The 12916-nt window shown below is 47.9% G+C and overlaps 1 protein-coding gene across 1 annotated transcript in view; it reads left to right on the top strand.

The window, feature by feature from the left end:
• The window catches only part of AAR2 (AAR2 splicing factor), a 23752-nt gene extending 16966 nt beyond the window's left edge, over positions 1–6786 (top strand). Inside the window, exon 4 of the mRNA XM_017512744.2 lies at positions 5434–6786. Coding sequence (XP_017368233.1) covers positions 5434–5601 — 168 coding nt within the window. The 3' untranslated portion in view covers positions 5602–6786. The remainder of the gene's footprint in view (positions 1–5433) is intronic.
• The last annotated feature ends 6130 nt before the right edge of the window (positions 6787–12916 follow it).

Genomic DNA, 12916 nt, shown 5'->3' with positions numbered 1-12916 from the left:
GGGATTACAGGCACGCACCACCATGCCCAGCTAATTTTTTTGTATTTTTAGTAGAGACGGGGTTTCACCATGTTGACCAGGATGGTCTCGATCTCTTGACCTCGTGATCCATCCGCCTCAGCCTCCCAAAGTGCTGGGATTACAGGCTTGAGCCACCACACCCGGCCAAAAATATTTTTTAAATATTGAGTATTAATCTGCTGACATTAAGATGATTTATGTCCCAGTGATATTAAAAAGTGTTGACTTGATTTTGTTTTAGTTAATAAAATAACCAGATCACTGTTAAAGTTTCCCGAAGAAGGCATAAAATTAATCTGAAAATAAAAGAATCAGAATAAGTTATTGCTTGGAAACTAAGTGTTATTTAAACATATTCATTTCTGAATTGTGAGGAGTTTTTAAAAATACCAAGTTTGTGAAACTGTGGTCAAAAATAGATCAGGGGATGCCAGATGGTAGGGGTGAGGAAGGGTTTGACTGCTAAGGGGCAGCACTAGGGAGCTGTTTGGAGTGATGGGATGGTTCCGCGTCCTGTTTGCAGTGATGGTTACACAAATTTATATGTACTTTCAAACTCAGAACTGGATACCAAAAGTAAACACTATGAACATATATCATATAGTGGTTGCATGGGTGTATATATATATATTTTTGTCCAAATGAGCTGAACATTTAAAATTGTAGAATTTACTAACCTGGGCAACATAGCGAGAACCTGTCTCTACAAAAAATTTAAAAAAATATTACCAGGCGTGGTGGCTCATGCCTGTATAATCCCAGCACTTTGGGAAGACAAGGTGGGTGGATCACTTGATCCCAGGTGTTTGAGACCAACCTGGGCATCATGGTGAAACCCCGTCTCTACAAAAAATACAAAAATTAGCTAAGTATGGTGGCATGCACCTGTAGTCTCAACTACTCCGGAGACTAAGGTGGGTGGATCACTTGAGCCTAGAGGTTAAGGCTGCAGTAAGCTGTGATCACATCACTGCACCCCAGCCTGAGTGATAGAGTGAGACCCTGTCTCAAAAAAAAAAAAAAATTATCCAGGTGTGGTGGAGCATACCTATAGTCCTAGCTACTTTGGATACTGAGGCAGGAGAATCCCTTGAGCCCAGGAGTTGAAGGCTACAGTGAGATATGATCATGCCACTGCACTTTAGCCTGGGTGACAGTGAGATCCCGTCTCTAAAAAATAAGTAAAATAAAATTAATTGTATATAAGTTATACCACAATAAGATTTTATTTATTTATTTTTAAGTCAACCCAGACTGTGCCCTGTGTCCTGGAGGCTACAGAGGGGACAGTTCCAGAAGCACCTTAGTTCCTCACAGGGCAGTGCTAAAAATAAATATCAGGGTGGATTAAGCCTCTGTTAAGACAAAAGGTCTGGGTAGGAGAAGGATGAAGCAGAGATACCTCTGCTTGGACAGGACTTTGCTCAGTTTTTGTCACTACATGCTGCAGCATGCCTAGCATCCCACCTCTACAATGGGAATAGTAAAGTCCTGTACCTCCCAGGCTGTGGTAAAGACCAACTTAATGAGTTCTTTAAAAAGGATGAAGCACTTTTTAAATTAGAAACCTTATTTGTTAGACTGAAGGCATCTATTGTGCCTGCTTCTGGTGGATTTTACTCCCAGACAGTGTTTGAGAGGTGCTTCGGGAGGATGGGTGATGAGCGTGAGCCCAGCTTGTTCCAGTCTCTCACTGCTGGCCATTGCCAAGTGCAATCCCTGGGTCTCATTAGGTCATCCAGTGAGCATCCTTTGGGCCATGACTCTATACCTGGCCCTGGGCGATATGCTTTGTGGGGCACATTGATAATTAGGACGCAGTGCCTACTTTTAGAGGGTGCGGGTCACTGTGATACAAGTGCAGCATGAGGAATGCCATGACGGAGGCTCGGGCACAGTGCTAGGGAACAGGGGTCTGAGCAGTTCATGTCACAAGGAGGTGGCTTGAGACCCATGGCGTTGAGGGGCCTGGTAAAGAAGCTGCCTCCTGCCTAGGATGAGCCTCTCATTCTCCCCGGCACCACCACATCATTATTGAACAGCTATTTGGCGCCAGGCACTGTACAAAAGTGAACCAAAAATTGAACCTGTGGTTGTCTTCATTCTTCTGTTCATGAAACATCTAATGCATCCTTTTTGTGTGTCAGGCGCTATGCTGAGAGTAGAGCACAGTGTGAAAGAGCCGCTGCTGTGGGGTTGCTCCTTGTTTGGTAGGTGAGATCAACAGTAAATGGCCTGTTGACTTACTGAGACTGAGGCCATGATCAAGGTAGCCCTGGGGCGGAGGGAGTACAGAGGAGCACTCACTCCATCCTTGGCCTGGAAGACATCCTAAAGGACGTGATATCTGAGCTGAGCCTGAGTCTTTAGAAGAAGTTCGTTAGGTGAAGGAGGAGAAAGCAGGAGGTGGAAGGGTGTTGAGAGCAGAGGGAAAAGCATGTGTGCAGAGAGGCACAGTGGAAGCAGTGGCACACGTTTGGGCAGCTGCGCAGTGTATCTAGAGAGCAGGGACTGTGTGGAGAGTCATACAGTTCCCGTGTAAGGAAGGGAAACAGGAAGAGACTTTTGCTTATTCAGCCCAGCAGGCTCCCCACAACCGCTGGGCATGGCCTAATGGGTATGCAGGGCCTCCAGAGCCAAAACTGTTTGAGAAAAGGATTCTGTGCTGCCCATACCAGGCCCCTCCCCAGAGTTCAGCCTTGCTCCAGGCAGGCTCCACTAGCTGCCTACAGACAGGCCGACCGCTGGCTTCCCCATGGCCCTCACCACCAAGATCACACAGCCCCTCTAATTAGTTATTGATCTGGCATTTTGTTGTGGCTGTGCTTCCCACTCCTGTGTTAGTCGATTCCCAAGTTAATGAAGCCAGATTCCATACCGCCCCCCCACCCAGCCCCCCATCACTTCTCCCTGTGCTACCAGTGCTGCTACTCCAACAGAATGACTCCAAAGACCACAGCAAACGAGCCGCACCCCTACTAACAGGGAGATGGCAGAGAAGTGAGTGGGAGGAATATTGCCCCTGGAATCAGCTGCAGAGGACGCCTGTTGCCTTTGTCAGGTCAGGTCTCCTGGGGCCCAGCATCTTTCCATGGTGGCCTGAAAGCCAGCTGTGGCATGAGGGTGCTGTGGATCAAAGAGCTTCTTCCACCTTCACACCCCTGTGTCTCTGGGTGGGCCTGTAAGGTAGCAGATGGTAGTCTGGGAAAAACCACTTCTTTCTTTCTGGGTAATTTTTATTCAGTCATTTAACTCCTCTCAGCTTCCATTTCCTTAAAATAGGCATTCTGTTGTATCTTTCCAGGGTGTTGGGAGGATCCAGTTGGATGTTCTGTGAAACTTCTTTGAAAACAGTAAAATAGTTTAAGAAGGAATCATGGGTTTGCTGTTACTCTTAGGAAGGGACTGGGATCCAGGAATATCTGGAATGGGGTTTCAGATGTGGAAAAATTACCATTCTACTCCCTGCCCATGTTTGTATTAAATGAAACTGTTTATGAGAGCATCAAAATAAGGGGTTAATATCCAGAATATATAAAGAACTCCTATAACTCAACAATGCAGAAACAACCCAATTTAAAAAATGGGTAAGGAAGTGAATGGACATTTCACCAAAGAAGATATACAAATGGCCAATGTGCACATGAAAACATACTCAATATCCACTGATCATTAGGGAAACGCACATCAAAACTGCAGCAAGATACTACCTCCCAACTGTTAGAATGGCCATTATTTAAACACACACAGAAAATACCAGGTGTTGGCCAGGATGTGAAGAAATTAGAACCTTTGCGTGTTGCTGGTGGGACTATAAAATGGTACAGCCCCTGTGAAAAACAGTATGGCAGTTTGTCGGAATTTAAACAGAGAGTTACCATATGATCCAGCAGCTCTGCTCCTGGGTTTATATGACAATGTGGCAGTTCATTGGAATTTAAACAGACGGTTACCCTATGATCCAGCAGCTCTGCTTCTGGGTTTATAAGCAAAAGAATTGAAAGCAGACACCCTAGGAGGTGTGTGTACACCCATATACCCATGTTCATAGCAGCATTATTCACAACAGCCAGAAGGTAAAAACAACACAAATGGACATTGACAGATGAATAGACAAACAAAATGTGGTGCCTGCATACAATAGAATATTATTCAGCCTTCAAAAGAAAGGAAATTCGGACACATGCTGCAACATCAGTGAACCTGGAAAGATACTATGCTAAGTGGCATTAGCTACTCGCAAAAGGACAAATGCTGTACGATTTCACTTAGATGAGGCGCCTAGGGTAGTCAGATTAATAGAGACGGAAAGCAGAATGCTGGTTGCCAGCACCTGGTGGGAGGAGGGGATAAGGAGTTGCTGTTCAATGGCTGCAGAGTTTTGGTTAGGGATGATAAGGTCGTTCTGGAGATGGATGGTGGAGATGGTTGTACAACTGTGTGAATGTACTTAATGCTACTCAACTGTACATTTAAAACAGTAAATATGTATATTTTGCCACAACTTAAAAAATAAAAATATTTTTTAAATGATTGAAACAGTAGATCTTATGTACAGATGCTCCTCAGCTTCCCATGGGATTATGTCTTAATAAACTTTAAATTAGATATACCATAAGTCAAAAATGCACTGATTACACCTAACGCTCCTAACATTGCAACTCAGCCTAGCCCACCTCAAACGTGCTCAGAACACTAACACCAGCCTACAGTTGGGCAAAATCATTTAACACAAAGCCTATTTTATAATGAAGTGTTGAATATCTCATGTAATTTCTTGAATACTGTACTGAAAGAATTCAAAGTACGGCTTTTTCTGAGTGTGTATCACTTTGCATCATCATAAAGTCGAAGTGTCGTAAATTGAACCATCATAAGTCAGGGTCCATCTGTATATTTTACCACAATAAAAAAAAAATCAAAGACAGCTTTTAAAGGGGATAGAAGCCTCAAACTGGCAGCCTGTGGCCCATTTAGAAGATTAGAGCAGCAATTCAGTCTTGTTGGCTTGGGGCCTGGGACTTCATGGGATCCAGGGGCTTATAAGCACCCTCAAGCATTTTTTAGGACCCTAGTACCAGCTGGTGTAGCTACTACCTGTTACTCTGAGTTACTGCCCAAGTGTCCAGTAGAACCCCCCCAGGGGGTGGGGCCAGGGTGATGGCCCCCAGCGTTATTCTCAGTGGGGCATCTCTGCCTAGATAGTAATTTTCCATTCTAGTCCTGCCCTAGCATCTCAGCTGGGTTTGGACCTTCTTTCTTGGTTTGAGAGGAGCACAGCAGGTGTCCTGGGCCTATGCCAACAGCAGCTGATCTACCCGCCCCAGAGAGCTGAACACCATGAGGAAATTTCCACAGCTTTCTCGGCCCCCTCTGTCTTCTCAGGAGTGACTTATCCTCTGTTCTCTGTAGGTTTTCTTTTCCTCTGCCTGCAGCGTTGCCGTGGATGCCACCCTGAGGAAGAAAGCCGAAAAGTTCCAAGCTCACCTGACCAAGAAGTTCCGGTGGGACTTTGCTGCGGAGCCTGAGGACTGTGCCCCGGTGGTGGTGGTGCTCCCTGAGGGCATTGAGACGGGCTAACTCGGGAGTGCTCTCAGCCGAGAGGGGCCCCTTCCCCCACAGGGCTGCAGTCCTGGCCTCTCCATTTACTGCGTCCCATCCTGGGACCTGCCAGGGCCGTGATCTTTCCAGGTCCTGCAAAGACGGAGTCAGAATTCCCTTTTCCACTGATACGTATGTTTCTTCATTGCCAAAGAGGCTATACCCATCCTGAAGACACATGTGTGGGTTCCCCGTCAGCCGGGCCTTGGTGCTAACCTGACTGAATTTCACACAGGCTCTTACAGAGGCACCTGGGAGAGACCTGCCTACCAAATTCCCTCTGAATGGAAGGAATTGAACGAGAAGTCCAAGAAAGATCTGGTTACTTGTTCCATAGGAGCTTAGAAAACAAGAAACCTTGGATTGCCCAGGGAGTCTGAGAAGTCAGTTAAATGGAGGGTGATGGGGAGATGAGCCTGAATTGCTGCCTGCCCCTTGGTGAATGGGAGCACGTCAAAGAGGACTTGCGCCTGCGGCTCCTCAGGAGCCCTTGATTGGGAAGAGAGTGTTAAGGGAGGCAGCTGGATTCAGTCTGGCAGGTGGTTAGCTTCAGCTTTCTCCATCAAAATCCCATTCTCCTGTCCAGAGACCCAGTGGGTTATCTCCCAAGGTGGGTGTGGCTCTGGCCTCAGGGACCTTGCTGGTGCTGTCACCTCCCACCTGTTCCATTCTGAGGCGTCATCCAGAAGTGGGACCCTCCCATACGTCCCCTCCATCACCGGAGCCACTATGACTGTTTCTGATGACCTGGAGAGTCAGCAACAACTATGAAGGCTTCTGCCCAGAGTAGGCTTCTTAAGGCCCTTATGAAGTTGTGTGCCTTCCATGCTGAAGAAAACCTGGTCAGCCTAAATCTTCCGAGCCCTGCTGTGGAGCTGTCAGTCACCAGAGTAGTGAGCTCTTGGTTCCTCAGGAGTCTTTGGGGCATGCCCATCGTGCTGTGTGGCAGGGTTCCTCTCTAGATAAGAACACAGGCCCTGCCACCCTGACATAAAACTGTTGTACTATGATCACAGTCCCTGTGCCATCCTTTTCCAAGGCTGGGGCTCACACCAGGTTTTTTGAATGAGAATCCCTGTTGGTTAAGACTTGGTTCCACTTGTTTCCTTGGAGATGTTTTTCCAAGAGTATAATGTACATTAAAGTCTTCGAGTTGAGACAGAATCCCCTTGTGTGTGTGTCTCTTGCAGTTAATCCACCTGATCTCCAGAGGAGCCAGGCTGCTGTCCATAGACACACACTTTTCCCCAGTGTCTGGGAGACCCTGCCCTACTTTTGGAGTCTCTGGAAGAGGCAGGCAGCCAGTGTTCCTCCTGTTTCTTTGAGGCCCTGGAGACAGGCACACCAGAAAGAAGGGATGAGGCTCTGGGTCTCAGTAATAATCCAGGTTTCACCTCGTATGAATGTGCTCCTCTTTTTCTCCCAAAGCCCACTCAGAACTACCTGGGGAGCTTGTGAAAACTGTCTTAAAAGGAATGAAGTCCTGATACATGCTACAACATGGATGAACCTTGAAAACATGCTAAGCCAAAGACACAAGGACTGCCTATTACATGATTCCGTTCACATGGCATATCCACTATAGGCAAATGTATAGAGAGGGGGAGTTGATTAGTGGTTACCAGAGAATAAGAGAGTATGGAATGAGAGTGACTGCTGATGGGTTTGGGATTTCTTTTTGGGGTGATGAAAATATTCTGGAATTAGATGGTGATGATGGTTGTACAACTTAGGAATTTACTAAAAACCACTGAAAGTATGCACTTGAAACTGATCAATTTTATGGTATGTAAATTCCATCTCTAATTTCTGAAAATGCAGGTTCCCAGGTCCCATCCTGCAGGGATTCTGAGGCAGCAAATCCAGATGGCTCCTCAGTTCTGAAGCACACTCAGTTTTAAGTAACATTCCCTGGAAGTGACAGCATTGTGATTAGTACCTGGAGCTCCCCTGGGATAGAATTTGTCTCCCACTGGCATTGTCAGGGCAGTTCCCAAAAGTTGGATCATGTAACCTTGTTCCCCAAGCTTGTCAGTCAGTATTCCTGTGTTTACACAGATGCATGCCCCCCTACACACACACACACCAGGTTAAACAAAACTAGCTATTGTTTATCAAGGGCTCTGTTCTGTTACTTCACTGAAATCCTCAGCAATATGTGGTAAGTACTGTATCCCTATTTTGATAGGAAAATGGGCTCAGCTGAAATCACTCTGCCAGGGTCAGAGCCAATGAGTACTGAGAACCAGTCAAGCCCCTGCCTCCGGTGTCCACAACCCACTCTGCCACTGCATTCACAGCTCCGATTTCCTTCCTTGCTGCCCCCACGTGTCCAGGGCAGCCTTTCCCTCCACCCTGCTCCCTGGGCCTGGCTTTGGCCCTGCCGCCAGCCAGTTGTGTGATCTTGAGCAAGCTGCTTATGTTGTCTGAGCCTCAGCTCCTTGCATGAAATAAGTGTTGGCTTTGGACCGGGCACAGTGGCTCATACCTGTAATCCCAGCAGTTTGGCAGGCTGAGGTGGGCAGATCACAAGGTCAAGAGATTGAGACCATCCTGACCAACATGGTGAAACCCCGTCTCTACTAAAAATACAAAAAGCTGGGCGTGGTGGCATGCACCTGTAGTCCCAGCTACTTGGGAGGCTGAGGCAGGAGAATCGCTTGAACCTGGGAGGCAGAAGTTGCAGTGAGCCGAGATCACGCCACTGCACTCCAGCCTGGCGAAAAAGCGAGACTCCGTCTCAAAAAAAAAAAAAAAAGTTGTCTTGGATTTAGGTATCTGATATAGAATCTGCAGGCTCCCACAGGTATTTAAAAGTTGACCCTTGTGTTATTTTAAATTTTTTCAAAAGGGAAACCGTACATTTATACAGGATAATATGGCTGGGCTGAAAAAAATATATAACAATAGGTCTCTTTTGTTTGGGGCTTCGGTGACATCAGCTTTAGGTCTTCTGCTCGTCCCAGCTGGCAGTCCTCTGTGTGTCTTTGATGAATAAAAAATGTGAAAACAGATTAATTATTACTTAATACTTGCAGTCTTTTTGGAAGGCAGATGCCTTCAGAACAGAACCAGTGGTGTTGCTGATCTCTAAGCTCCCTTCCAGCTCTAAGACATCTACGTGTGAAGCTATTGGCAGGACCTGGCTTGATTTTAAAACCCTCTCAAATGCAGGCCTCCTGGGGTCTAGCTCTTATTTGCAAGGCTGGTTCATGCTATTAGCAGAATCAGCAGAGGTCTAACCCCTTCCACTGTACCCATGACAAACCCTCCCGCTGTGAGCCTCATTCCCATTCAATATCTCACCACTTGAGCAGTGGAGGAGTTCCCCACTGTTGACTGCCTCTTAGCATTGGTAATTATCTCCCCACCATCATCCCCTTGTAAATATTACTTAATATTCCCAGGGCACTGGGACATGCCAGTGTCTCCAACTAATCAGACTTTGGCTTGACTGAGATGCTGTTCCCTGCTGACATGGGGGCTAAAAATGCAGAATGAATGCCATAGTCAATGCCCGCACTGAGTCATGTCCACCAGATTGGAAGGAGAACCCGTATTGGGAGACTCACCTGAGCTACCCAGTAATCCTGGGAGCCCATGTGGTCCTTCAACTCTGCAGACGCTGCTTCTCTTTTCAGTCCCCCACTGACCATGGATGGCACTTCCTCATTTCAGATTCAGCAGTTCTGGCCCGGACAGGCTTTGTTTCTATTAGTGCTTTCTAGACCCTTCCATCTCCAGAGCATCCAAAGTCTCTGGTACTGGCTTGTTCTCCCACAACCCAAGGCTCCTGGCAGGGTCTCCTTGCTGAGAGGTGGGATGAGAGCTGAAAATAATGTCAGCTGCTCACTGCTGGGGGCAGGGTGCACAGGCATTAATCTGGCGCTCAGCTCCCCTTGTCCCCTGCCTCACCGCCGCGCCCACCAACCCCCGGCCTGCCAGGCTTACTGTCATGTGTCCTGGATCTGTGTTGACTACCTCAATTTCTCTGGAAAATAGGAATCCTGAGCACTGTCAGGCTGACAACTGCTTGGTGGGAGGAGGCAAAAATAGGGGCGTCTCAGGGGCATTGTCCAATGTCAGGTGGCCTGCCCGAAAGAAACTCAACAGGTCCTTATTCCATGGATCTTTGTCTTGCTGATTCTCTCCTGATTTCTCTCTTTTCCCTCTGCCCACCTCCAAAAATGTGCACCTGGCTCAGGTCTGGCCTCCCGCTTCTGAAGGAATGCCAACAGATGGAGTTACATCTTCAGGAGAGCCCGCGTGCAGTGAGGAGCATTGGAGAAAAATGTAGGACCTTCACCCAAGAGCAGAGCAGTGGGAGGGCTGGCCTAAGGAGGAGGCCTCCACATACTTGAGAGTGCAGAGTGGGGATCCGAAGAGAAGCCACAGGGCGGCCGAGGTCAGCTCCATGCCTGTGGCAGCCAGGCACCACGCCCCTGCCCAGTGAGCTAACATCCTCATGGGGGAGCCACACAGTAAGTATGCTAAGTAGATTGCAGAGTGTGTGCATCCTGAGAAATGCTCTGGGAAACCAAATAGAGCAGTGTAAGGGGAATGGAGAGCCCTGGCAGGGTGAGAGGAGATGCTGCAATTTAAAGGGGGTGGCATTTGAACAAAAATTTAAAGGTGAGCAAGTGAGCCATGTAGGTGTCTAGAGAGTGTTCCAGGCAGAACGAACAGTGAAGGCAAAGGCCCTGGCCCAGCAGCCTGTCTGGTGTATCGGAGGAGCATCGGCGGTCAGGGTCAGCAGGCAGGAATGGGGTGATCAAAGCCAAGAATGGTAGGAGAGGAAACCAGAGAGTAACTTACAGAGGGACCTGGTTTTCCAGGGCCTATGGGCTGTTGTAAGACCTTTCCATTTTACTCAGTGAAATAAGAACACATTTGAGGTGTCAAGCAGAAGAGTGTCATGACTTGACTTCCATCTTTTTGCCTTTTTTTTTTTTTTTTTTGATTTGGGGTCTCACTACATTAACCAGGCTGGGGTGCAGTGGCTATTCACAGGCGCTATCACAGCACCCTACAGTCTCAAACTCCCAGAGTCAAGTGACCCACCTCAGCTGGGACTACAGGCATGAGCTACACCTGGCAGCTGACTTCTGTCTGTAACAGGATTCCAAGCTGCTGTGCCGGACGTAGACTGCAGCGGGTAGGGATGGAAGCAGAAGGACCACTAAGGAGCTTGTGTGAGAATCCAGGTGAGAGGTAACAGTGACTCAGGCCACAGTGGTATCAGGGGTGCAGGCTGTGCTGTACCACAATTCAGAAGAGGGACAGACTGGATGTCTTTGAAGGTCTCTTCTAGCCTGATAGCCCTCACTTCTCCAAGGTCGCAGATCTGGGCAGAATGCCAACTTGTTGGGCCTACACCCCCAACAGATGTTCCCTCCTGACTGTCCCATCATGGGGTATGTTGACCCTTCCCATTCTCAGATGTCCATGGTACATCTGGGGAGGTGAGGCATTGATGAAGGATTGAGAGGGCTGTCACAGGGCTGCTGGTGATGGGGTGGCATGGAGGACTGTTGAGAAACAGTGGGTGAGTCAGGGCCCTTAACAGACTGTGGTTGCACCATCAGCACCTTTGTGGATGTTCTTGCTGCCGACAGGCAGTGAGGAGGGTCCCACTTACTGTCCAGGTATCCATATGACTAACAGGGAATTGAGGGCCAGCCACGGTGGCTCACACCTGTAATCCCAGCACTTTGGGAGGCTAGGCAGCTTGCTTGAGCCCAGGGGTTTGAGACCAGCCTGGGCAACATGGCAAAACCCCTTATCTACAAAAAATTTTTAAATTAGCCAGGCATAATGGCACATACGTGTAGTCCCAGCTACTCAGGAGGCTGAGACAGGAGGATTGTTTGAGCCCAGGAGGTTGAGGCTGCTGTGAACTATGATCATATCACTGCTCTCCAGCCTGTGTGAAAAAGCAAGATCGTGTCTCAAACCCCCCCAAAACAGAAGTTGAGGGCATGTGAATTCTCTATTGGTATGCTAATGGCTCTTGGTTGGAATCATTCATACACCCACTTCTGCCGCAGGATTTCCTGGATGTAGAGGTGATTACTAAGAGCTGGTGTGTGTTGGGGGCTTCCCTCCTGGCTGCTGAGCACTGTGTTAGGCCCTTTACTTGCCTTCCTCAGTTTGGAGCACTAGCGTTCCAAGGAAGGTCTCATCCTTCCTCCTTGTCCAGACAAGGAAGAAGGAAGCCAAGGTGAAGGGACTTTCTGGAAAGCAGAGGGTGCCAAGCCTGACTGGCATTGGAGCCCAAGCCTATGAATCCCACCCTGCCCTTGCCACCATGCAGCACTCTTCAACAAAGACGGTTACTTAATCCAAGGTCATCACCAGTGGATCTGAGGCTGCCAGCCTGGCAACTGGCAGTATCAGTCACTTACGAAGGTGGCAGCCAGGCCCCACTGGCCTCTGGAGTCGTGACAGCTTGCTGATATTTCCACCCACACCCTTTGTGTCTGTATATGGGCCTCTGGGGACACCAGACTGACCTGGCTCAGGGCAAGGTGGTAACTGCGGGTGGGGTTGCTTCTGATCCAGAAGGAGCCTGCCTCTGCCCTCCTTGGGGACAATGAGGGCCAGTGAGGGGCCACTCAGGGACAATGAGGGGCCTCCCTCCTCTTGCCCATCCCTGTCCTACCAGAACTGCTATTGATTTTTGCAAAAGGTATTTGCTTTAGAGAAAGGTGCTGCGTACGGGTGTGGTGGCTTACACATGTAATCCCAGCACTTTGGGAGGCTGAGGTGGAAGGATCACTTGAGCCCAGGAGTTCAGGATCAGCCTAGGCAACATGGCTCGAGACCCCTTCTCTAGGAAAAAAAAAATTAATTAAAAAATGAAAAGATGCTGCCAAAGCAAAGCCCCTGAGGGGCTGACTCAAGGACTGGCTGTCATCTGGATAGGCCTCACCTCAGCTGCCCACCCTGTGGATCAATAAACAAGACACCACCAATCCAAGTACAGCAGCCTGAAAACAGGAACAGGAAAGGTTAGTTAGAGGAGATCTCTGTGGTCCACTTGAATGAAAAAGACTACACCATCGTTCATTTTCCTTTTGGAAATTGTCTATTCATGTCCTTTGTCTATTTTTCTCTTGGTGTCCTCACATGTTTTTGAAACTATGCATTTATTGTATCACAAATACATTAATAATAGAAATATTTCCCCCAGTTTGCCATTTCCTTTTAATGTTTTGATTTTGAAATGTTTGCTTTTTTTTTGTTGTTACATATGTCAAGCTTTTTTAAAAATTTTTTTCCCATTGCTTTTTTT

The sequence above is a fragment of the Cebus imitator genome, unplaced genomic scaffold, assembly GCF_001604975.1.
Source record: "Cebus imitator isolate Cc_AM_T3 unplaced genomic scaffold, Cebus_imitator-1.0 Scaffold18, whole genome shotgun sequence".
NCBI classification, from domain to species: Eukaryota; Metazoa; Chordata; class Mammalia; order Primates; family Cebidae; genus Cebus; species Cebus imitator.
Note: the sequence above shows the minus strand (reverse complement) of the source record. Positions and strands in the feature narration are given on the sequence as shown.